At 43.1% G+C, this 25657-nt stretch overlaps 1 protein-coding gene across 1 annotated transcript in view; it reads left to right on the plus strand.

The window, feature by feature from the left end:
- The window catches only part of SLC7A14 (solute carrier family 7 member 14), a gene marked incomplete at both ends in the record, with an annotated part of 60537 nt that overhangs the window by 23037 nt on the left and 11843 nt on the right, over positions 1 to 25657 (plus strand). Inside the window, 5 exons of the mRNA XM_080695696.1 lie at positions 639 to 875; positions 4070 to 4287; positions 14778 to 14924; positions 18369 to 18577; positions 20893 to 21770. Of these exons, the coding sequence (XP_080551822.1) occupies positions 639 to 875; positions 4070 to 4287; positions 14778 to 14924; positions 18369 to 18577; positions 20893 to 21770 (1689 nt within the window). The remainder of the gene's footprint in view (positions 1 to 638; positions 876 to 4069; positions 4288 to 14777; positions 14925 to 18368; positions 18578 to 20892; positions 21771 to 25657) is intronic.

A 25657-nucleotide genomic window follows, 5' to 3' on the forward strand; every position in this document is an offset into this window, starting at 1 on the left:
TTTTTTATTTTGAAATAGGGTCTAAGTTGAGGAGGGCCATGCTAAGTTGCCAAGGCAGGCCGTGAACTGCGATCCTGTTTCAGCCTCTCAAGTACTGGGATTGCAGAAGTGAGCTATCATGCCCAGCATTATTGCATCTCTTGATTTTATCATTTTCTTATGTAATTCAGTGTTGTTTTGTTCATTATGCCCCTTAAGGGTAGTGGGCTATTTCATTCATAGATAGATAGATGATAGATAGATAGATAGATAGATAGATAGATAGACAGACAGACAGACAGGTAGAGATAGATAGATATATGCACCTAGGCTGTATGGTGTGTGTGTGTGTGTGTGTGTGTGTGTGTGTGTGTGTGTGTGTGTGTTATATGTTACACATATATGCTACATAGCCTAGGCATGCAGGAGGCTCTACCATCTAGGTTTATGCAAATACACTCTATAATGTTCATACAACAAAATTGCCTAACACATTTCTCAAAATGTATCCCCATCATTAAGTGACATGTGACTGTGTATAAAACTTTGTGTATCTGTTCTAAGATCCCAGAGTGTCCCAATATTTTCTACCCAGGACTGTTGCCACAGAGGTTCGTTTGCCACCTAAAGTCCACCATCTGCATGTCTGTCCCTTGCAGGAGTGTGCTATGCAGAGTTTGGAGTCCGAGTCCCCAAGACCACAGGATCTGCCTACACCTACAGCTATGTCACTGTTGGGGAATTCGTGGCATTTTTCATTGGCTGGAACCTGATCCTGGAGTACCTGATTGGCACTGCGGCTGGCGCCAGTGCCCTGAGCAGCATGTTTGACTCACTGGCAAATCACACCATCAGCCGCTGGATGGTGGACACCGTGGGAACCCTCAATGGCTTGGGTGAGAATGTTGCCCCCCTTCCCAGCATGAAAACATACTGAGCCAAATAAATGGGTTTCCCTGTCAGGATGCAGTTTGGCAAAATGTTACCAAGAATCTTGAATGCTTCTTTTTATCTTTGCAAAGGTATTCTTTATCCTCAGGAAACTATTCCAAGTTCCATGAAAGTAATAGATAAAAAGATGTTCATTTGTGTCCTTATTTGAAGAAGTCATGTATCCCTTATTGGAAATACTTGAGACCAGAAGTTTTTAGGATTTCAGATTATATCACTCTTGGGAATATTTGCATATATCCAATAAGATATCCTGGAGATGGGACCCAAATCCAAACACAAAATTCATATTTTTAAAATTCCTGTAATAATCTAGGCGTGGTGGCACATGCTTATAATCCCAGCATTTGGGAGGCTGAGACCGGAAAAATCGCGGTTCGTGGATAGCCTCAGCTACTTAGGCCCTCCATGACTTACTGAGACCCTGTTTCAAAAAATAAAGAATAAAAATAGGGCAGGGGCTGTAGCTCGGAGGTCAAATGCCCCTGGGTTCCATCCCCAGACCCACAAAAGTAAATAAATAATAAATAAATAAATAAATAAATAAATAAATAAAATTCCTGTAATGCAATTTATCTTATAAATGTCTCCATGTAATTCAAGTTGTTTTGTTGTCTGGTTTTTTTAGTGTTGATATGCCCAAAGACTCCGATTGACAGATTCATCTGTTAGTTATTCCTATAGAATATGTTTTTTAAAATCTTAGAAACAAAATGGATTTATGTTTGGTAATTCTCCTATTCCTATGAAATACATACTTCTACTCTTTGAAGTGATAACATAAAAATAATTTATATTTGACAGTGTTACTGAAAACCAACTTTGTTTTTTAGAGATATGTTGCTTTTTACTCAAGAAATAGTGTTGATGGATAAATGAGAGTGTATAGATGGACTTGTGTTTGAATTTAGGTCCCATCTGTAGATGATGATGTGTAGATATGTATATACCGATATATCTGGATTCATGTGTTTGATTTTATACTTTAAATGTGACAGTAAACATTGTAGGAGAAAACTTTACATTTTGTATATATTTTATACACATAGCCTGAAGATAATTTTACTCAATATTTTAATACATTTGAGCATGAAACAAGGTTTCCTGGTGTTGATTTTGCTGCTTGTGGCATCTTGCTAGCACTCAAAAAGTTTCAGATTCTAGAACATTTCAGATTTTAGATTTGTAAATTAGGGATACTTAACCTATTATAATAAAAAATTAGAAACCCTAAATATTCTTCAGTGAGATAAATGGTTAAGTGTGGGTGCATTTTTTTTTTCCAGTACTGGGAATTGAACCCAGGGTGCTCTACTGCTGAGCCCTTTTTATTTTGAGACAGGGTCTCGCTAAGTTTCTGAGACTGGCCTTGAACTTGCAATCCTCCTGCCTCAGCCTCCCAAGTTTCTGGAATTATAGGTACGCACCCCCATGCTGACCCTGAATGCAATTTAAAGGATAAGTAGGAAGGACTATGGTAGAAATATGGAATATTTTAATGTCATGCCAGATACCATGTACATGTACCATATCGATAGCTACATAAGGCCAAAGCAACAAAAAGAACTGAGAGGAACTTTTCCAGTAGTTTCATCAGAAGAATTTTTCCAGATATTCATAAACAGCACTTGTATTAATTTTCAAATAGGATTTAAAAAAAAAAAAAACGGGTTTCCATCTAGCAGAAGTCAGGGAAGGGTACTCTAACAGTGAATGCTGCACCTTCCGGAGCCCCCACGGGACGGAGACCTCAGGGGCCAGCCGCCTCCTCTCCCCTGTTCACAGAGCTGGTCTCTGGGTGAGGCGCTCTGGAGTCTCTTCTCAGAACTTCCTAGGACGATTCTGTGCCTGCGTCTAGTGACGTCACCTCAGTCATCCTATCTCAGAAAAGCCAACAAAACTGTGGAGAACCTGGATACCATGACGATATACAAAGTGGAAGAGCATGCCTGTTAGGTGTACTGACTTCATAAAACTTAAGGTCTGAAATGACGCAAAAGCAGGTTACTCATCTCCTCCGCTGTACAGATGAGGTCCAGAGAGCTGACGCAACATACTGCTGACTGCCGGCAAAGCAGAGCGGCAGTGCCTTCTTCCTCTCTGTAGAGGGCAGGAGTTCACTGGCCAGTGGGAGAGACCAAGCAGGCAGGACCAACATTTTCTTTCTGCAAACCACATGCCCATGAATGAAAAGAAAACCCCTCCTAAATGGTTTTCAAAGACACACATTTTTTTTCTTTTTTTGTACAGAGGGTTGAACCCAGAGGCATTCTACCTCCAAGATACAACCCTCAGTCCCTAGCTCTTTTTTATTTTAATTTTGAATCAGTCTCACTAAGTTGCTGAAACTGTCTTCCAACCTGCATAGCATCCTCCTGTGCCAGCCTCCCAAGTACTGGGATTACAGGCATGCACCACCATGCCTGGCTCAAAGACACACATTTTTATATTTGCTAATAAAAGTAGGGTGTGGTGGTGCATGATTGTAATCCCAATACTTGTAAAACTGAGCCAGAAGTATCATGGGTTTTGCAGCCAGGCACAACAACTTAATGAGGCCTTGTTTCAAAATAAAAACTAAAATAGAGCTGGGGGTGTAGCTCAGAGGCAGAATGCTCCTGGGTCTTATCCCCATTACCACAAAAATAAATAAATAAATATAAAATAAGTTGCTAATAAATAAAAGGTTGTTAGAAAGTAATGGAAGTTTCACAGACTACAATATTAACAATAATTAAGATAAAAAGTTTTCAAAGACTGTGTTAGACTTATGTATACATCCCAATGTCCTAGGACTGCCTGACTTGAGAGGCTTTATGCTGTGTTTTCATAGGTCACAACACACAGCCCAATTTTGTCGAGGGTAACAGGTCATCTTACCTGTTTACCAAACTTCCTGTTTGCAAACAGACACCTATATCTACTTGTGAATGACTACAGCTTAGGCATACACACACACACACACACACACACACACACACACGTGCGCGCGCACCGCGTCTCTTCTCTTTCTGACAGACTGACCACTGCTCTGAGGGTCAGAGCTCAGTGCAGGCGCCCTGGGGTGGAATCAGGAGTTTGCGTGGCCCTCTCTTCCCTCTGGACAATCTTAAACCATGTACCTTTTTTCCTTCCCCAGGGAAAGGGGAGGAGTCATACCCAGACCTCCTGGCTCTGGTGATAGCAGTCATCGTGACCATCATTGTTGCTCTGGGGGTGAAAAATTCCGTGGGCTTCAACAACGTGCTCAACGTGCTGAACCTGGCAGTGTGGGTGTTCATTATGATTGCGGGCCTCTTCTTCATCAATGGAAAATACTGGGCTGAGGGCCAGTTCTTGCCCCATGGCTGGTCAGGGGTGAGTTCAATCCTAAAGCCAAGCCCCACGCAAAATGTCTCGACTTCTGCTTGTTTGTAAGAATTCCACAGAACCAGAGTTGCACACTACCTTCCATGTTGCGATCACATACTTTCAAGAAAATGTTCCTCTGTCCGTAATCATCATGACACATCATCACTTTAATCTGAATGTAATTGGAATGCTCTGAAGAAGTGTGTGTGTGTGTGTGTGTGTGTGTGTGTGTGTGTGTGTGTGTGTATGTTACTAGGGATTGAACCTGGGATCATTCATGTTGGAGCTACACTCCCAGCCCTATTTTATTTATTTATTCATTTATTTATCTTGTATGTGTGTGTGCGTGTGCATGTGCGTGTGTGTGTATGTGTGTGTGTGTGTGTGTGTGTGGTTCCAGGGATGGAACCCAGGGGGCATTCTAGCTCTGAACACATCTCCAGGCCTTTTTTTTTTTTTTTTTTGAAACATAGTCTCACTAAGTTGCAGAAGGTCTCACTGAGTGGCTGAGGCTGGCTGCAAATCTGCAATCCTTTTGTCTAAGTCTCCCAAGTACTGGATTTACAGGCATATGCCACCATGCCCAGCTTCTCCACTCACTTTTAATTTATGTGTTTCCTAAGATTTTTTGAGATCCCGTTTTATGCAAACAACAGTAATAGATTAGTGTTGTGGCCACTTGCAGTATCCCTAACACGGTGCTCAGCACCCTGCCTGCAGTATTTCATTTCATCATCACAATAATCTTGGAAAGAAAATATTGACATTTGGGTCAAGATGAAAAAATTATGCTCATAGAGGTCAAATGATTTGCTATTAAGTATGCAATATAAGTGGCAGCATCAGGACCCAAAGCTTGTATGAGAAAAGCTTAGTTCTATAGACTCTTCCTAAGAGAGACAGGTGTATACATAAATAGACAAGTCAGTAAAGGAGGCCAGGGAGAGTGGATGCATGGGGAAGGGATGAGTTTTGCCTGGGTGTGAAGCTTGGGAAAGGACAGTGTGAATGTAGTCTCAACATTGACCCTAGGAGGACAATCCCACTGGGTCTGAGGGCACTGAGCAGGCTCAGTGGAAAGCATTGTAAATTCCATCCCGGAGGCATGGTTCACAGAGAAGTCTACCCAGTGTGCTTTGGGGGGAAGGGTGGCAAGACCAAGAGGACAATTTCAGATCTCATCCCCATGACCCGGTGGTATGGTTTATGTTAAGTGAGAAGGTCAGGGTGGCAAATTCTTTATAAGACAAGTGGTTTTAAGTTGTGTCTGGTTTCCTTCTCTAGGATAACTAAAAATGCTTATTTTATGGATTTATTGGTCAAACTCACTAACCCATCTATTTTTAAGATGGTAAAACATAAATCAGGGAATTTTAAGTTGACAGAGATCTTTGAGGTCCCCTAGTCCCATCCCTTCATTTAACAAATGAATGAATAACCAAGCCAAGACAGGCAAATCTGCCTCTTACTAGAAAGAAGGCAAGTTTAGGATTCTACTAACTTTGCTTTCATAGCTATGCTTAGACTGGTTTTTCTCCAAGATGTCCAGGGACCAGAAATCTCTCTTGGAGAACACTCAAAATAACTTCTGTTTACTCTGAACCGTGCCATGCTGTTCAATGCAGAGAAATAAGCAAGGAAGCAATTGAAGCTAAAATTTCTAGCCTTCTGCTTATCTATAAGAATTCCACAGAACCACAAAGTTCATCTCTCCTCTCTGAAATGAATAAATACTAAAACTGGTTAAAACCAGAAGAAGAAACAAAGGAGCTCTGTTGGTACCATTCTGGATCCACAAGTCTTTATTTTCTTATGATACAAATTGTTCCTTTCCTATCTCATAATAGACACAACAAATTATAAGAATGAAAAGAAAGAATGTATTCCTGGAATCCAGTTGCATTTTTATTGTAGCATATGAAAATTTTCTCATCATTTTCTTAACAGTAAAAGAAATTATTGGGTCATAAATTTCCTGTAAGACTTTGGGCATCACTTAACATCTGTGCTTCAAGTTTTCTAATCTATCAAGGGGGGGGGAGAGAAATTACACCAAATACTTGCAAAAAATGTCTTGGCTGTTTTATGTGCATATTTTCATCATGGGTAATATGGCAAGAAGGAGGAGGTTGTATTTACTGACTACCCTGTTGGGTACCAGGCATCATGCTATATACATATTATCTCACCTTTATAATAATATTTTTTGGTGGTACTGGGAGTGGTACCCAGAAGCTTTTTACCTCCAGGCTATACTCCCAGACCTATTTTATATCTTGTTTGGAAACAGGGTCTCACTAAGTTGCTGAGAGCCTCACCAAGTAGCTTAGGCTGGCTTCAAACCTGTGCGATCCTCTTGTCTCAGCCTCCCAAGCGTGGGGATTACAAGCGTGCACCACCATGCCTGGCTATACTAATATTTTAAAGCTGGCAATTTTATCCCCAACTTAAAAGTGGAGAATGCAATCTCAAAAAGGCTGGATAACCAACCTGCTCTCATTTAACCAGTCAGGGCCAGGACTGAAATTCCTGGCCAAGTCTGTGTGATTCCCAAGTTCTTCCCACATTATTATATACTTCATGTATAAGATGATGCCTTCCTTCAAAGAATTCTTAAAAACAACAACAGAAACAATAAGATAATTAATCTGACATGTTATATTTCCTTTGAATTTTCACATAACCTAGAATCTTGGAGCTAATAGGAACATTCAGAAATACTCTAGCTCTTTTCTCATCTTCAGATGGGAGGATAGTTAAACTAACCAGGCTGAGCATGTATTGTTTATGAAGACATACTGTCAAAGCAATTTAAAAACTCTTCTTAATTATCTTGTTCATAATAATTTCCAAAGTTGTCCTGATGGCACACCTCAATGGCATACACTATAGCTTAGGCTCCACATAAAGAAAGTTAATATTCTCTATGTAAAAGTACTCTTTCCATATTCTGGAGATAAAACGAGTCTTGTTATCTTTTTCTTTCCCCTGGTACATTACTCTGGGGTCTTTATTCTTTTGAAATGTCCTCTTTTCTTCTCAAAGCCTCCTCATTCTTTCTCCATCAAGAGGCCACCGCAGCAAGGAGAAGTAATCAAGCCAGGCTCAGGGCCCACATGCATCATCCTGGGTTCTCACTAGCTTTTGTAATAAGAAAAGAAGATCCAAATTTAGGCACACAGAAAAAGAAAAGAACCATTTTAAATTTATAACTTTTATACCAAAATAGCCAAATATTCAAAAATTTAAGATCATGATCTAGACTATAAGTAATAGAGGAAAATTTAATCCCAAACTTGAATGAGCACATGTTTATTCTAGTACCCTCCCCTCCCTCTCATCTGGACCCATGGTATGAGGTATCTTTATATATATATATATATATATATATATATATATATATATATATATATATACCTTTTTCATGACCTCACACCAACACACAACTACTATCTTGAATACACTTGTCACTAGCCACCAAAAACAGCTTGGCTGGGATTTTGGATTTTTACTATGAACCCATTCTCCCTGAAGGAAACTCAAATTTTGTCCTCGTGGCTGTGACTAAGAGTACCATCTGAGCGCAAAGATAGCCCAGCGTGAGGATGCTACTAATCCATCCTCTTTGCTTGCTTCTCATCCTTGAATTTCCACATAGTACATTTCCTCCCCAGTGAGCAGGCCTGGCCCTGTTCTTTCTCAACTTTGATGTCAGGTCACTTTTCCAGTCCAGCAAGGCCAGTGTGAATTTAAATTCTATATTTTATTGCCCTACACCCATCCCCCAAAGTAATAAACACATTTCCCATTCTTACCTAACAAATGTCAACAGTGTCTCCCACTGGGCAGCACGCATGCTTCCCTCCTTGAGGAGCCCTGAATCTGCTGATGATAGGCAGCTAAGCTGGAGCCCCAGTCCCCTCCGGGTTTCCCTCGCTTTAAAGAAGATGAAATGGAGGGACTACCATTTATAAGGATATTGTTGCATGATTTTAAACGCGATTCTCAAAAATTCTTTGAAAGGGTTAATGAATAATCAGTCCTCTGGCAATGAAGCCCTCATGCACCAACTCTTTCCCCTGCTTCAACCACTTCCTTCCAAAGAAAATAGCTTAAGGAATGGTTTACTCGCTTACAGGTCTAGGTCAAATGCTTCTTTGGTCTTGAAGAGCTTAAGAACAACAAACATTTTCCCCTATATCAAGTAACTCCGGCCCTCAGCTGAACCCCGCTTCCATCTGCAATTTCTCAGCCCCTGGACGCGTGTTCCCTTTATGTTATTTGTTCTTGATGATATCTCATGCTTTTTCTTTAAGCAAGTCAGATACTCTACCAGCACAAATAGCTCCCGGGAAAATGGTGCATAGCAAGCACTTGTGGGAAATTCTGACAGTCTCCCAAACAAAGGAAAAGTTTTTTTGTTTTTTCATGTTCCCACATCTGAATACATTTATTGGAACCTATTAGCACATTCCACTGCCACTGTGGACAGGCTGCTAATAGAGCCAGGGCATGAGGTGGTCAAAACTGCTATTAAAGTTGGAATTTTGTCTTGTTACCTTGGGAGTGAATTATGTCAAGGTGCCTAATTATCTCCTAGGCATCTGGCAGATGGATCAAGACAGAATACAGAAAGGCCACCTCATCCTGACGCCTCTCAAATATCAGCAGGGCACAGGGGGCCAGTTTTTAGGGACCCCATGCACAAAGTAGGAGCCACTAATGACACTGCCTTTGACAACAAGGTAAGCAGTAACCCTCCAGCAACTGAGGCACGGGCTGCTTCCCTGCAAAGCTCTGAGAGGGATGGACCCATCCTGCATCACAGGTTAGCTTTGGAAAACAATTTCAACTTTGTCATCAAGCCTAAAAGTTTATTCTGTACAACACAGAAGAGGTAGAATAAAATGCTAATGGCCCCCTCGAACACACATATGCACTGTTCATGCAAACACACACACACACAAACACACACACACACATACACACATATATATATATATATATTTTACCCACCAAGTTTAATCACAGACACTCACCCCTGGAACCACACACATTCTTCATTCTTTCAGGCATGTAACAATGCTTTTTGGGGGAGTACTAGGGATTGAACCCAGAGGTATTCTACCCTCAGTTCTTTTTCTTTTTCTTTTCTTTTTTTCTTTTCTTTTTTTTTTTTTTTGTAGTGGTACTGGGGATGGAACCCTTCTATCTCCGGGCTACACTCCCAGACCTATTTTATTTGGAAACAGGGTCTCTTAACCCAGAGAGGCTGGATTCAAACCTGCACGATCCTCCTGTCTCCGCCTCCCAAGCGCAGGGGTTACAAGTGTGTGCCACCACGCCTGGCCACCCCAGTTCTTTTTATTATTTTTTTTTTTTAATTTTGAAACAGGGTCTCACTAAGTTGCTTAAGTTGGACTCAAACCTGCAATCCTCCTTTCTAGGCTTTCCAATCCTTTACCTGGGATTGCGCAGGTAAAAGTATTCTAATAATAAATACCAGTGCAGATCTGAGTTGAAAAGAGTTAAGTATAAAACAGTTTTAATGACCACTTGAGTCGAGATACACTTACACAGTTTCATTCCATGACGTGTGTGTGTGTGTCTGTGTATGTGTCTGTGTGTGTGCCTGTGTGTGTGTCTGTGTGTGTGTGTGTGTGTGTGTGTGTGTGTGTGTGCAGTACTAAGGATGGAACTCAGGGGCATTCCTACCTCCAAGCTACACCTCCACCCCTATTTTTTAGGTTTTTTTTAGTTTTTTTTTCTTTATTTTGGTGGTACTGGGGTTCCTGGAAACCCTTGTACCTCCGGGCTACACTCCCAGACCTATTTTATACTTTTTATTTGGAAACAGGGTCTCTTAAGTCAGCGCATCTGGCTTCGAACCTGAGCGATCCTCCTGTCTCCGCCTCCCAAGCACAGGGATTACAAGCGTGCGCCATCACGCCCGGCGTCTTTTTATTTTTGAAACAGGGTTTCACTGAGTTGCAAAGGGCCTCACTAAGTAGCTGAGGCTGGCCGCGAACCATGATCCTCTGGTCTCTGCCTCCCAAATGCTGGAATTATAAGCATGCGCCACCACGCCCAGCTAACTCTTTTTTATTTATCATTTGCTTGCAAGGAAGAAAAGCTCACTCAAAATAACTTGAGCAAAAAGGTGACCCTTTTGCTAACTTTGCCTTCGCCTTGATAACCCATTTGTTAATCCGCTTCTGATGAGTCTGCTTGACCTTGGTACCTATGCTGGTCTTCTCCCATTTGCTTCCACTGCCCAGGTTCATTTCTCACCCTTCATGCTCTGTCCTGTGATGAGACAGACCCCTTGCTCTTCACCTTGGGCATTAGATTAGAAGATGAGAAGAGAGCAAGGCTGGGGAGTTCTTCCTCGCTCCCTCCTAGCCCTGGCACCACACTGGCTGTGTGGCCCACCTCCCCACCCTCAGTGGAATCCAGGAGCACCTCCACCCTGGTCCCCTAGTCTTAGGGATGACAACTTCTCACTGTTCCTCAACATTCCCAACTGGCTCCCTTAACTCTGCCTAGAAGAGCACATACCTGCCTACAATCCCTTCATTAATATGACTGCACTTGAATCATCTGTGTTAAATTCTGTTGACTGCCTAATGCAAAACCTCTATATAACCTCTATATGTCCCATCTTTGCTCTGTCCAGTCTTTTTCCAACTGTAATTGCTTTCTGTATTCTACATATAAAAATTTAGGCCAACACATGCCCTCTTTACAAAAGTATTTCCTCTCTTCCCAGCTTGATCAGAATTTTCTGGTATTTAATCATCCTTAGCAATTGCCATCCATTCAGAAAATAGAAAAGGCTGGCTTGGTGTGGTGGTGCACACCTGTCATCCTAGCATTTGAGAGGCTGAGACAGGAGGATTGAGGCCAGCGAAGACCTTCAGAAAGTAAAAGAAGCACTCGTGTTAACCAAGTGATACAGATACTTGCCAGTGTCATCCAGTTCTTGTCAACCAAGGCTACATTTGTGATCTTGCAGTTTTCACCAGACTCTTAACCCCACAAGTTCAAGTACAGAGTACATTTTGTTCGCGACTGAATCCCTATTACCAAGTACAGTGCCTGGTACATGGCAGTGCTTAATATTTATGTGTCAAGTTCTAAATGAAGGAGGAGAATAAGAAGAAAAAGAGAATAGGGAGGAGAGAAATGTGTGCTTTTGGGTTTCATCAGCTCTAGAATAACTTACAATAGTGTCAAAAGCTAACATTTATTGAATACCTACTGTATTCTGGGATTCCAGTTTACTATATTATCTCCTTTAAATCTTGGAACAACCCTGTGAACGAGGTTCTATTATCACCTTCCTTGTAGTGATAAAGAATCTCGGCTCCGTGAGGTTAGGAGCTTGTAGATCATCAAGCTAGAGTGTGGCCAAACCAACCTAGGTCTGAAAGTCTCCAGGGTCCACACTCCTAACAAAATCAAACCCGTCTTCACTCATGGCTCTGGGATTCCCTACAGTACACCTCTACCCCAACTGGGACACTGCAGCTACTTTGCATATTTGAAGACATCTTCCAAGTCCTTCTCTGGGCCTTCTACTCTTCCAGTTAGAAATCCCCCGGTCCCCTATTATTCTTCACATGGTGTGGTCACAGACCTCTCACCTTTTTGTAAAGTAGGTTGCCCCAAATCTCTGTAATTTTCCCAGATCATGGTATGATTTACAAGAGGAGTGTGTGTGTGTGTGTGTGTGTGTGTGTGTGTGTGTACGCACACTTGCACATTCATGTGTGTCTTTGTGTGGAAGGGAAGAAAGATGTTAAAGGGAGAGACAGCAGGACCTGTTTTCTGGAAGCTATCTTAAAGAGAGGCTTTCCTTGATCAGGGCAGCTTAGCTCAGTGATCCTGCAGTCCTGCCATCTGTTTATCCTTGAATAAATACCAGTAATATTTTCAAGACAAGTGAAAATAAGCATTTTTCCAAGCCTATGGACCTCCTTGTATGATGAGGTGAGATCTGTTTTCTTTCCTTGTCTAGAGGCCAAAGCCACTCTCCATATCCTGATACTGGAAGCAAAGTAGTTCACTTCCCTCCCAGAAAATGGCCCTTGGAAGAGTGAGCTGCTGTGTTTGAGAAGTCTTTACCTGACTTATTAGAGTAGACCAGGAGTTCTTAAGTGTGTGTGTGTGTGTGTGTGTGTGTGTGTGTGTGTTAGACTCCTTTGTAGACTGATGAAGCTTATAGACCCCTGGTAAGAATTATGTTTTTAAATAAAAAAAACTAATTATTGAGAGATTCCAAATAAAACAATTATATTGAAATAAATTAATATTTTAATTGTAGCACAATAACAATGGCTCCTTACTTAGTGCTTTAAACATTAATGTCTATATTTAGTTACTATCATAATTTTGTAGCAGTGAATAGCATGAGCAAGACCTCTGTAACAACTCTTTTGGGATATGAAAAGATTTGATTGTTATTGGTGACAAAGTCACAGGAATTATTCATTTGTCACCTACTTTCATAATCAAAAGTACTAACTTCAATTAAAGGTTGGTAGAAATAATAATGTGACTATCTTCCAGCAAAATTCATAGACTCCCTGAATGCCACTAGGTAATCTAGGTAAGATTAGAGGGTTAAACTGGAGTCCCAGTTGGGATGAACTATGAAAGAGACTAGCTCATTGTACAGATTAGCAAAGTTGCTTTTGAAGTTTTGAGAAGAGCTTCATTTTGTGATGTACCTTGTAGGTTCTAATATTTAGTATTCTGATGTTTTTTTATTGAGAAGTCAGTGGAAAAGATAAGAGAAAAAATTGGGGATAAAGATCTGCTTGGCACATCCTTTGAACATCATTATTTATAAACTGAATGAGGAGAAAGGGCAGTCAGATCTACAATGGGCCTCTCACCTCCTGCATCCCTCTAGAACTTGCAATTTGTCCTCTCACCCAGTACACACACACACACACACACACACACACACACACACACACACACCTCATTTTCCTTATAAGGGCTTTGCTTTTACTTTTTGAGAATAACAAGGTGAAGAATTTAAATTCCAATTGATTCTTTAGAAGAAAGTCACACACTCCTCAGAGGAAAATTTTCACTGACATCTTGATATAAACACCATACCATGCTTAGAGCCACATACACCGTGGCAGACAGATCCAGCAGATAGTGCTGGATACCACCTCCCCAACTTCACTCTGGCCTCCGGCCCCATTTTCAACCAGGTCATTCCAATCCCCCAAAGGAACAGAAGATCAAACTCTGTCTTCCCTTTTTAAGGCAAAGAATATCTGAAGATCTGAAAATCTTTTATATCGTTTCAGATCTGGAAGTTACCACAGAAATGATCTATCAGGGGCACTGTGTATTTGGCAAGATAATTCTTCTTCATGCAGAAGTACCTGACTCCCTTCTGCTAAATGCTAGAAACTTCTACCCATGTCTCCATGACAGTCAAAAGTACCTCCCCACAAGGTTCCTCAAAAGACCACCATATGAGCCAGCTATACAGCTCCTCAATATCTTTACCATAGAACTAAAGTCAGAATACTACAGTGATACACGCATACCCATGTTCATAGCAGTACAATTGACAATAGCCAAATTATGAAGCCAACCTAGGTGTCCACTTACAGATGAATGGATAAAGAAAATGTGGTATATACACACAATGGAGTTTTGCTTCGCCATAAAGAAGATCAAAATTATGTCACTTGCAAGAAAAAGGATGGGCCTGAACAATATTCTGCTAAGTGAGGTCAGCCAGCCTCAAGTAGCCAAGAATCATATATTTTTCTGAAAGGGACTTCAGATCAATCAGGAGAGGCCAGTAGAATAGTGGAAGGGAATAGAGTAGGAGCAGGGAAGAGTAAAAAAGGATTGAGATAGGAACAGTTCAAATAATGTTATGTCCACATATGAAAGTATCACTATCAGTCTCACTACATGGACAGGGAGGGGAGGGAGGATGCAGAGGGAAGCACACCGGGTGCTCTGTGCATGAATGTTGTACCACTTTGAATCTCACTATGATGTGTAATTACAATACACCAATAAAAGCATTAAGAAAAGGATCTCCCCCACATTTCCAAACATCTCTGAGAAGAGCCATATAGCCCATGGTCCTGGATAGGATTGATGGATGAGAACAAAGCACAGAAAGGTTAATGAGTTCCCTAAGATACACAGATAGCATGTTGATTTATTTATATTCTCACTTATTTCCAAAACGAATTCAAATGCTGTTGAATGATCTAATTTTTATTTGGCCATAAAAAAAATTTATCTCCATTTGACACATGAGGAAATTGCCCAGGGTTGCACAGCTAGGCAGTAGAGATCAGAGCTTGGGCACTTAGCACTAGCTCTGCCATGATACTTCCAGTGCCGTTGGTAGTATCTTCAGGGCATTGGGCAATTGTGGGTACCACATCTAAGGCTGTGGGGCAACCCTGGCCTTCTAAGCCTGATCAGTGTCATTGTCCCTACAGGTACTGCAAGGAGCAGCCACGTGTTTCTATGCTTTCATTGGCTTTGACATCATTGCCACCACTGGAGAGGAAGCCAAGAATCCCAACACATCCATTCCTTATGCTATCACAGCCTCCCTCGTCATCTGTTTGACAGCGTATGTGTCTGTAAGTACCAAACGCTAACCTTCTTCATGGCATTTTTACATCTGACCTTCAAATGTGACTCTGAAACCACGTCCCCTCTTCTGTCACCTTGTGCCTTTTTGGTATTTGTATGCCAAGATGACCAGAAGAAACGCAGGACTCCAAACTGGATAGGAAGAGAAGCCCAGGCCCTCACTTCAACCTCAGCCTCCAGAATGTCCGTCCTCGGTGCTCCCTGCCCCCAGGCTGCGCCCACAGTCCTAGGGGCTGGTGTGCAGAGAGTGGGCTGCTGTCCAAGTTGCTCAGGTCATAGGCTGGCAGTAACAGGTGGTGTGCGAGCAGAGGCATTGTGGCCACTCAATGCTCTTCTGTATTCTGGGAGCTTCCCAGCAGCAGAGAGGCGAGGCTCCCGCACCAGAGAAAGAGAATGCATTGTTCTCCCAAAACTCTCTTCCTTTTAAATCTGGGGAAAATGCAATTTCTTTTGCTTGTTGCTCCATCTTTTCACACCAGCTCAAACTCATCCAGAGGGTTTCCCTGCCTTGGGCAGTCCTCAAAATGAAGCCTTCAGCCTCATCTTCCTGGAGTCCCCTGAGATATCCCTCTATATGCTTTTTTAAATTATTTATTAGTGCATTATACAACATAGTAAGGTTCAATATGATGCAACATACATGCACACAGCTCTTGATGTATCCACCTCCACATCCCACCCGCTCCCCACCACATGAGTTAGTGAGATTGGTGGTGATACCTTCACATATTGCCAACGTGTTGTTTCCTTCCTGAATGCTCCCTCTTTCCCTCCCTAGCGCTTTCCCCAAATCCCCTCGCAGGGTCTCTCTCTACTACTCTACAGGTCTCTCTCCACATTATTTGAAGTTCCTTATGTTCTCTATTCTCTCTGTAGCTTCCACACATGAGGGGAAAAAATACAACCCTTGACTTTCTGAGACTGACTGACCTCATTTAGCATAATCTTTACTTGTTCCATCCATTTTCTGGCAAATGATGTAATTTTGTTCTTTATGGCTCCAAACACTTCTGATGGTTAATCCCTCAGCTCCCATGTCAGAATTTTTATCATAGAAATAGCTCAGCCACATATAATACCTCTCAGCCCCTGGCAGTAGACAGAACCAGCTGACGAGCCACCAGGTGTGCGGCCACACCAACACTCCCAGGTCCCACTCACTTGAGTCACCACCATCAGGAGAGAGCCAGTTACTGAGGGTACAATATGTCTTCCCTGACATTTCTCTTTCCCAAAAAAAGCATCACTAGCAACTACATGAGAAGGCCAAACCTACTGGTGGTGAAGGAAAGCAGGTCTGAGAGCCAAATGGAAATACCAGTGTAGCCTCAGAAGTGGTACCCACACAAGGACCACACCCAGACGGCTACAGGTGGATCACCCCTCCATACACACATGCAAGGGCCTTCCTCCTGTTCACAGTCTGATTTTCTGTGAGACCTTTGGGCAGAGTGGAGGGAGGAGGGGCAGAAGAGATGCCCTGCCCTACCTCTGGCCCTCCACTCCTTCATGCCTCTCCCTCCCTCAGAAGTAGCCTTTGTAATGCATGCACAATAAAGCCAATACTCACAGTTCCTTCCTTAGAAAAGCACTTTAGAGACTACAAAGCACTTCTATGCATCTACCAACTTTTGGCCCATCCTGATCTAACATGACCAAGAGACTCAACACGATTTGCCATGATAATCAATCTCATTTCCAATGGGGATTTGGCCAGTTGTTGGCATTCCTAGGAAGCATTTTATTTTAGACTGGCCAATAGGCAGACACTCCATCACCAAAGGAAAGGCCAGATTGCTGGATTGTGATGGTGTTATGGTTGGAATATTGAATGCCCCCTGGAAAAGCTTGTATTGGCAGTGCAAAAATGTTATAATTGAATCATGAGAGTTCTAATCCCATCAGTGGATAAATCCACTAATGAGATAATAGTTTGGATGGATTTATTGGTTGGTCACTTAGGCAGGTGTGGTGCAGCCAGAGGAGGTAGGTCATGGAGGGCGTAGCCTCAGGGACTGTATATGTCCCTCACCCTTTGTTCCCTCTGCTCCCAGTCTCCAAGATGTAAGAGCAGTGTCCCTCTGCATTTCCTGCTACCACCACCATTCATGCCTCAGAGCCGACCCTATGGGCTGAAACTCAGAAACCATGAATTCCAATAAACCTTTCTTCCTCTAAGTTTCACTCTTAGTCCTGTGTGTCAAGTGTCTAAATCACAGCAGTGAGAATGCTGACCAAAACAGATGGTATCTGCTGTCTGCCCCAGCGGCTCATGCCTTCCCTGGAGGAGCTTAGCTCCAGAGAAGCCATCAAAGCAGCGGCCTATGTGTGACCACTCCTTTTTTCAGGCTTTGGACTCTTCCTTTCTTTCCACCTTTCTTTCTTCCTTTATTCCTTCCTTTCTTTCCTTCTCTCTTTCTCTTCCTCCCTCACTGTCTCTCTCCCTCTCCCTCTCCCTTTCCCCTTCCCTTCCTCCCCCCCCTCCTCTTTTTCTCTTTATTTTTGTGTGTGGTGCCAAAGACTGAACCCAGGGGCATTCTACCTCTGAGCCACACCCTCACCCCTATTTTATTTTTTATTTTTAAGCAGGATCTCACTAAGTTACTGATTACAGTTACTCAAACCTGTGATCCTCCTGTCTCAGCCTCCCAAGTACTGGGATTACAGGCATGCACCACCGCACCCAGCTTGAACTCCCTTTCTGATGTCAGGATTGGTCCTCACAGGCCTGAGGGATTCCCATACCTGGCCACACGCCTGATGGCTCTACTGTCTAGGGCAAATTATAAAGAGACCAGGTCTATGCCATGTGAAAGAAATCGATAGGTCCTGGGAATCCAACCACGTATTTCCTAGTAAAGCAAAGCCACAGAGTTTGTACAACCTCAGAGAATGACTGGATCTCATCCTAGTACCATAATGTTTTGGTTGGCCTGCACGACCCCCCAAGGCTAAGCCATAGAGAGGAAATGGAAATGAGTCCCAGCTGGGGTGCCATCGGTTAGTTGGCTAGGGCCTCCCAGGAACTTACCTTTGGAGTTTCACTTTCTGGTGTTTGGAGCGAGAGGGAGTACAGATGAGATCCTGTGGAACCTTGAAGGAATTAAAGAAATAAGGGCCTTGTCTTTGAGGACAGGGTACCCACAGTCACTGCCAGGCACTGGGTACTCCTTCCATCCACACTGTCAGTATAGCTCTGCTCCCACAGACATTCCTCAGATATGAACGGCCACAGAGAGATGTTAGAGACTGGTCTAGAATCTGGGACAGTCCGCTAAAGTCACTGTGGGGAGAAAATATGAAAGCCAAGAGCCCAAGAGGCCAAATGACTGGCCCTGCCTCCAGGCACAGAGCACTTCACCTCCCACAGGGCATGCATCTGTGCCATCGATGCCCTCTACCTCCAACCATGTCTTCTCTTGTTTCAACAGGTGAGCATGATTTTAACTCTGATGGTGCCATATTACGCCATTGACACGGAATCCCCACTCATGGAGATGTTTGTAGCACATGGCTTCTATGCTGCAAAATTCGTAGTGGCCATTGGGTCGGTTGCCGGACTGACAGTCAGCCTGCTGGGCTCTCTCTTCCCAATGCCCAGGGTCATTTATGCCATGGCTGGTGATGGGCTTCTTTTCAGGTAAGGGCTATGCTCCATGAAATTCTGCCCTGCTGTGCCAATCAAGGGAGATTGCCATGCCCACTGTCAACCTGACAGTGATGTTGATGGCTGTCTTTCACCTACTCTGTGGACCTTGTCATATATGCTGCAAGAACGTTTGAGTGAAGAGAACCTAAGCCCTGAAATGGCCCCTTTGTTTGATTATGAGCCCTTTAATCCAGCACCAATGATATGTTCCCCCAGCTGCCCTTCTCCCTCCGTTGACATTGTGCTTCCCTTGTGAGGGTGGTGGGTGCTGAATCGCTCACAGGGCTGCAGGGCCTCCAGAAGGAAGAACCCACCCCAGGGACATTTTAGGTTTGCCTTCACTGCGACGCCTGCTACCTGCGCCTCTTCTCACAGCTCCTCTGATGAAGTCATAAAAAAACAGAGAGGACAAGAGCTTCAGGAAAGAACAATGGCTACCACGTATTGAACATTTGTGTGTCCTGGGTGCTTTATATACAGTACCGTATTCATTCTCACAATAACTCTATTTTGTAGATGAGTATGCTAGGAAATAGGTGAAAAAAATCTCGAAACCAGAGCTATCTGATTCGAAAAACCCAGATTCTCCATCACACCAATGTACTGACAGTTCCAGCCCCTTCAACTGGTCAGAAGTGGCCTATCTGCCCATGGTATAAAGGGATGTGGCCCTATCTCTTGGTCCCCAGTGCCCACCATGGGACGCCAAGGAGCTTTCAAGGGTGCAGAGATTGCTCGCTTGGGGATTTTATCTTTGCCACCAGCTATCATCTTCTGCTCTATTTCCTCTGCCCACCCTCTGAAATGTTCATCAGGTCAGAGCTGCCATGTCTGGGTTACTGAACAGATGAATAAAGTGACCACTTTCTTAGAGGTGTGACAACTTCACACATCCAAAAGGTTGTGCTACTGTCAGAGAAAACTAGAGGAAAGATGTTGGAGCTTCAAGCACATTTACAGCTCTGTGTGAGTCACAAAAATAAGGGATAAACGGAGCCAGGCATGGTGGCACACACTTGTAATCCTAGCATTTGGAAGGCTGAGACAGGAGGATCGTGGTCCGCAGACAGCCTCAGCTACTCAGTGAGACCTTGTTTCCAAATAAAGAATAAAAAATAGAGCTGAGGGTGGTAGAATGCCCCTGGGTTCCATCCCTAGTACCGATGAAGGAGGCAGGACTGGAAGGGGGAGGAAGAAAGATGGACCTCCTTAATCTCAGGGAACCCCTAAGGAAGTGCCTGCACCAATCACCCTAATTGGTCTGTTCTTCTCCAATCAGTAACTAGCTACACTTGAGCCTGTATCCATCAGAACAGACTGTAGTTATCATGCTGTTTTGCCAACTAAATCTCTGCACGTTACAGGATGGTGTTTCTCAAGCTTTTGAATTCTTTAGGGGGCACCTTTTTTTTTTTGAGAGTGGTATACATTTAAACTGTGCTTGGTGCCCTCTCCCCACCTATGTTTCCCCTTCCCTCTCCCAACAATGAGTGTCCAGATTAATCATGCTATGTTCATACTTTTATATATATTCGGATGTAGCTCCTTTGTTAATCCACCTCAGCCTTCCTCCTCTTCTATCCTCCCATTCTAGTTTTGCTGAGATTTCCAAGGGGCATCTTTTAAAGCATGGTTTTATGAGCAACAATCCCCAGAGACTCTGATATAGATCTTGAGTGAACACTGATAATTTTATATTTCTAACAAGTTAACGGTGATGCTAATGCTGCAAATCTACAGGTCTAGGGAACCCCCAAGGACTGTCTGACTTCCTCCAACCACCTTTTTTTCCATGGAAAAGCCTAGGCTTCAACTCAGATCTCTGACAGACCTCCTAGAGTCAATCAACCCCTCCCATCATATAGGGAGTAGGAAATTTAATAAAGAAGTTTGCCTTGCTGGGCCCCATGGTATACTCCTGTAGTCCAAGTATTCAGGAGACTGAGATAGGAGAATCGCAGGTTTGAGATCAACCTCAGCCATTTAGTGAGACCCTGTTGCAAATAAAAAATAAATACATAAAATGGGCTAGGGATGTAGCTCAGAGGTAGATACCCCTGTGCTCAATCTTCAATACCAAAAAAAGAAGTTTGTCTCTAAAGCAAAAGATCAAAGTGAACTCTCTGTACTATACTCCGGGAGCTGAATCCTGGCATGGGCCTGGCAGCCAGAATAGAGCAGTGCACAGAGATAAATTCTGAAGCGGGCCACACACACCTACTCTCAGCTCTAACCCCCTGTGGCGGCAATGTTGAGCCCATCACTACCTGCAGCTCTCGTAACCCTCTGCTTGCCCCTCCCTCCAGGTTCCTGGCCCACGTAAGCTCCTACACCGAGACGCCCGTGGTGGCCTGCATCGTGTCAGGGTTCCTGGCGGCTCTGCTCTCGCTGTTAGTCAGCCTGCGGGACCTGATAGAGATGATGTCCATCGGCACACTCCTTGCCTACACCCTGGTCTCCGTCTGCGTCTTGCTCCTTCGATACCAACCTGAGAGTGACATTGATGGCTTCGTCAAGTTCCTGTCTGAAGAGCACACCAAGAAGAAGGAAGGCATTCTGCCTGACAGTGAGAAGGAAACTTGTTCTCCCGTGAGCGAAGGGGAAGAGTTTTCGAGTCCAGCCACCAACACATGTGGGGCCAAGAACCTGCCGTCCTTGGGAGACAATGAGATGCTCATTGGAAAGTCAGACAAGACAACCTACAACGTTAACCACCCCAACTACGGCACCGTGGACATGGCCACCGGCATAGAAGCTGACGAATCGGAAAACATTTATCTCATCAAGTTGAAGAAGTTGATCGGGCCCCGTTACTACACCATGCGGATCCGACTGGGCCTTCCGGGCAAAATGGACCGGCCCACAGTGGCAACAGGCCACACGGTGACCATCTGCGTGCTCCTGCTCTTCATTCTCCTCTTCATCTTCTGCTCCTTCATCATCTTCGGTTCCGACTACATCTCGGAGCAGAGCTGGTGGGCCATCCTTCTGGTTGTTCTCATGGTGCTGCTGATCAGTGCCCTGGTGTTTGTGATTCTGCAGCAACCAGAGAACCCCAAGAAGCTGCCCTACATGGCCCCTTGTCTCCCCTTTGTGCCTGCCTTCGCCATGCTGGTGAACATCTATCTCATGCTGAAGCTCTCCACCATCACGTGGATCCGGTTTGCGGTCTGGTGCTTTGTGGGTAAGCAGCTTCCTTTGGAGCCTGGAGAGTTCCCTTTCAGGGTCTTGAACAGGCTTTCCCTGAACTTACCTCCTAAGTGGGCTGGGCACTGACTTTTCTCTAGACATCTGGTTGGTTCTATGAACCCTTGCTTTCTGAATTAGCCAATAAAGTCAGCTGTCCCCCATCTGCCTATTACGTTCTTGGCCCTTCTTTTTGGAAGAATGATACTGATCAATTCATCACTTCATAAGTACCAAATTATTGAAAGTTCTTATATAAGGATAATTAGTAGCAAAGAAGGTTCACTTAAAGTGCATAAAGTGCACCCACATTTTTAAAATGGAACAAGACAGCATAGAAAAGTGAAGGGGAGATGTTGGCTGAAATTCTTAGAAAATAAAAATTAAGAAACAAAAAATTTTGAAAGCCGGGACTGGTGGCGCACGCTTGTAATCCCAGCGCTTGGGAGGCTGAGACAGGAGGATCGCACAAGTTTGAAGCCAGCCTCAGCTGCTTAGTGAGGCTCTCAGCAACTTAGTGAGACTCTGTTTCCAAATAAATTGTAAAATAGGGCTGGGGTATAGCCTGGAGGTAGAAAACCCCTGGGTTCCACCCCCAGTACCACCAAAAAAAATTATGAAAAATTTTCTTTCTCTTACATTTGAAAAATTAAAATAATCATGCTTTTTTAAAATGAACTAAGTGTGAATTAAGCATGGATTTTCAGCATTGCTTTTCTGACAATATTGTATTGTGACTTTTTTTTTACATCCCTCACTTCATACTAACTTTTAGGAAACAGTCAAGAGTTTTTCATTTTTCTCTCCAAGTTCTTTCCTTCATCCTTTGATAATCCAGTGATTCCCTTGGGAAATTCTCATCATGCTGTGATCCTTATGATTTTCTTACTTTCTGTTAATATCTACTATGACTCTGTTAGCACCTAGATTGTTCACAGATTTCTACGTGAATCCAGTTGTTTGCTAAATTCACTTACATTGACCTCAAGAAGTTCTATACCTTTGCCAAGATTTCTGATTTTACTTTTAACCAGTGAATATTGTATTTGCATTACATATTTGCCACCTTTGACAATTGTTAGAGGTGTTAATGGGGCAGAGGGCTGGGGATCGGTGCCATGATAACTTGAGAAGATGGTCTAGCAAAGCTTAATCTTAAAGTTCTCTATTTTTATGTCCCTTACACAGCCTTGTAACCCTGTGGTCTTTGACAACAAATACTCAGCAAAGAGTATTGTTAGGTGCTCTGAGGAATAGGAAAGCAATAGATTAAGTAGCCCCTGTCTAAAGGAGAGGCAAAACAGGTCCATGGGTAAACCAACCGGGACAAGATAATAGAAACTCATTAATTAACAACCTCTCTACTTCTAAAGGCCAGGGATGTGGGTGCTCAGCACGTACTCTCTTCTGTACCTGGGACAGAGTGCCTATGCTATGTGAAAGAAATACTTCTTAAATTATCAGAAAGTATTTTTCAAAGGATAAAAAGGAACTTCAAGTCATAATGGCCAGAAAGGATTTTGAAGAGGCAGAATTTGAATGGGACCTGTGATACAATTTTAAGTAGAGGGAAACGGGGAAACGGCAGTCAGAGGAAGGCACGTGTGCCTTCCAGCAGCGCCTCAGCCTCTGCAGAGCACTCTAGACCTTTCTGTTCACATTTTGTCCCAAGTTTTCACTGTCCCAATTCTCATCCTTTGTTGGGGGGGGGGGGGGGTCTTGAGAGGATCCCAGTGATTCATCGAGATTTTTACCATTTACATGATTTATTTCCAACTCTCATCTCTATTTAAATATCTTCCCATTGGAACATGTTGCTAAACAACGGAAAGACTTTATTCTGTGTAGAAGCTACTGAAGTGGTAGAAATATTTTAGTCATATATATCTGTCAAATGACTGAAGCATAGATATAAATATATGTGAACTGCTTCATTCATTCACAGATGATTAGAGCTGGTACAGTGTCATCCATAGCACACTGTCCATCCCATTGGTAATGTTTCAGCTGGTTTTAGAAAGAAATTGAATTGAACTTTCTAGAATATCTTATAATTGTATATTTTCACACATATTAGAAATGCTACACATACACATGAATCTGGTAATTTCACAAATAATTTTGCTTAGGAAAAAATTATAGGTGTGTGTGTGTGTGTGTGTGTGTGTGTGTGTGTATGGTACTGGGGATTGAACCCAGGGGTGTTTTGTGTCTGAGCTATATCCTTAACACTATTTTTTTTTTATTTTGAAACAGGGTCTTACTAGGTTTCTGAGAGTCTCACTAAATTACCAAGGCTGGTCTCAAACCTGTAATCCTCCCATCTCAGTCTCTCAAGTACTGGGATTACAAGCATGTGCCACCACATTAGGCTCATAGGCAATTTTTTTTAATCTAAAAAGATTAGTCATAGTAAAGAAAATCAGGAGTAATAGCTTTCATATGATTTATAGTAATAATTAACACTAATACATCATGTCTCAGCCATCATTTTGAGAGCACTGCTTATTTAATTTACTTGCCTGATTTAACCCTCACTACAATCTCCATTTTACAGATTAAGAAATGGAGGCATTTACCTAAGGTTGCATAGACAGAGTATGATAGAGCCAAGATTAGAACTCAAGGAGAGAGGGTCCGGAGTCCACAGTCAGAGCCACTATACTACAGTTGTGGCAGTGTGGCATTATAAATAACTAGACTTGGGAACTGGGCATGGTGGTACACACCTGCAATCCTAGTGTTTGGAAGACTAAACCAGGAGGATCATAGGTTCAAGACCAGCCTCAGCAATTTAGTGAGACTCTTAGCCACCTCATGAAACCCTGTTTCAAAACAAAACAAACAAAAAAGGACTGGGAGTGTGGCTCAGAGGTAGAATGCTTCTGGGTTCAATCCCTAGTACTACCACACACACACACAAATGGGGGTAAACTGAAACTCCAAGAAGTGAGATAACATGATTGAGGTCAACAGGAAGTTATATAAAGAACTACTACTAGGATCCAGAATTCCTGTGCTGAGATATGGGGTTACACACACACACACACACACACACACACACACACGCGCGCGCGCGCATCCTCCCCCGAGCCTCTGAGCAGACTTTCTTGTTTGAACAGAAGTTTGGTGGGATTAACATAATGGCAGGCCTGGTTTTCTCTGCTGCTGCCACCTTGAATTCTTAATAGTTTCTGAACAAGAAAATTATTTCACATTTTCACTTTTCACTGAGCCTCACAAATTCTCTAGCAGATTATTCATAACATCTGTGGGTTCCAGAGCACCAAAGGCATCTTGCAAAACCTGTCATTTATGGAGTTAAACAGCACCAGGTTCAAACCATAGCTCTGCCTCCTCATTCTTGGGACTTTGGGGAATTCACCTAAATTGTGTGGACCTCAGTTTATTCATCTGTTAAATTGTAGATTATTCTATTATCCTTATACTGGTTGCTGTTTGGGCCTCAAGTGAGAAAATGTGGGGAAAGCAGTAAAAAATATTTATTTCCTGCCTTTATTTTAAAAATCTAAAAATTATTCATTGTCCCAAAGTGTGGGCAGACTCGCTATCGTATGCCAAAGCACTGTGTGAACACACTGATCAGGCCACCTTTCTGGCTATCAGGCAGAGGAACACTCCCTGAGTGCCCTTGGTAATCTTGCTGATAGCACAACACAAACTCCCTTCAGAAACTTCTGCTGGCTGACTTGGGAGGATGCCACCCTGCAGAGAGGGCTGGCCAGACAGCAGACACAGAAGTCCGCAGTTCAACAAGCACCCTCTCTCTGATCACGACGCACAGCCCACAAACCACACTTGCAAAGGCCCACGAGTCTCTCTAGGCACCTGCTGCTAACTGCTTTGGTGTCATGATTTTTGGAG

This window comes from Muscardinus avellanarius (genome assembly GCF_963383645.1).
Source record: "Muscardinus avellanarius genome assembly, chromosome: 5".
Lineage (NCBI taxonomy): Eukaryota > Metazoa > Chordata > Mammalia > Rodentia > Gliridae > Muscardinus > Muscardinus avellanarius.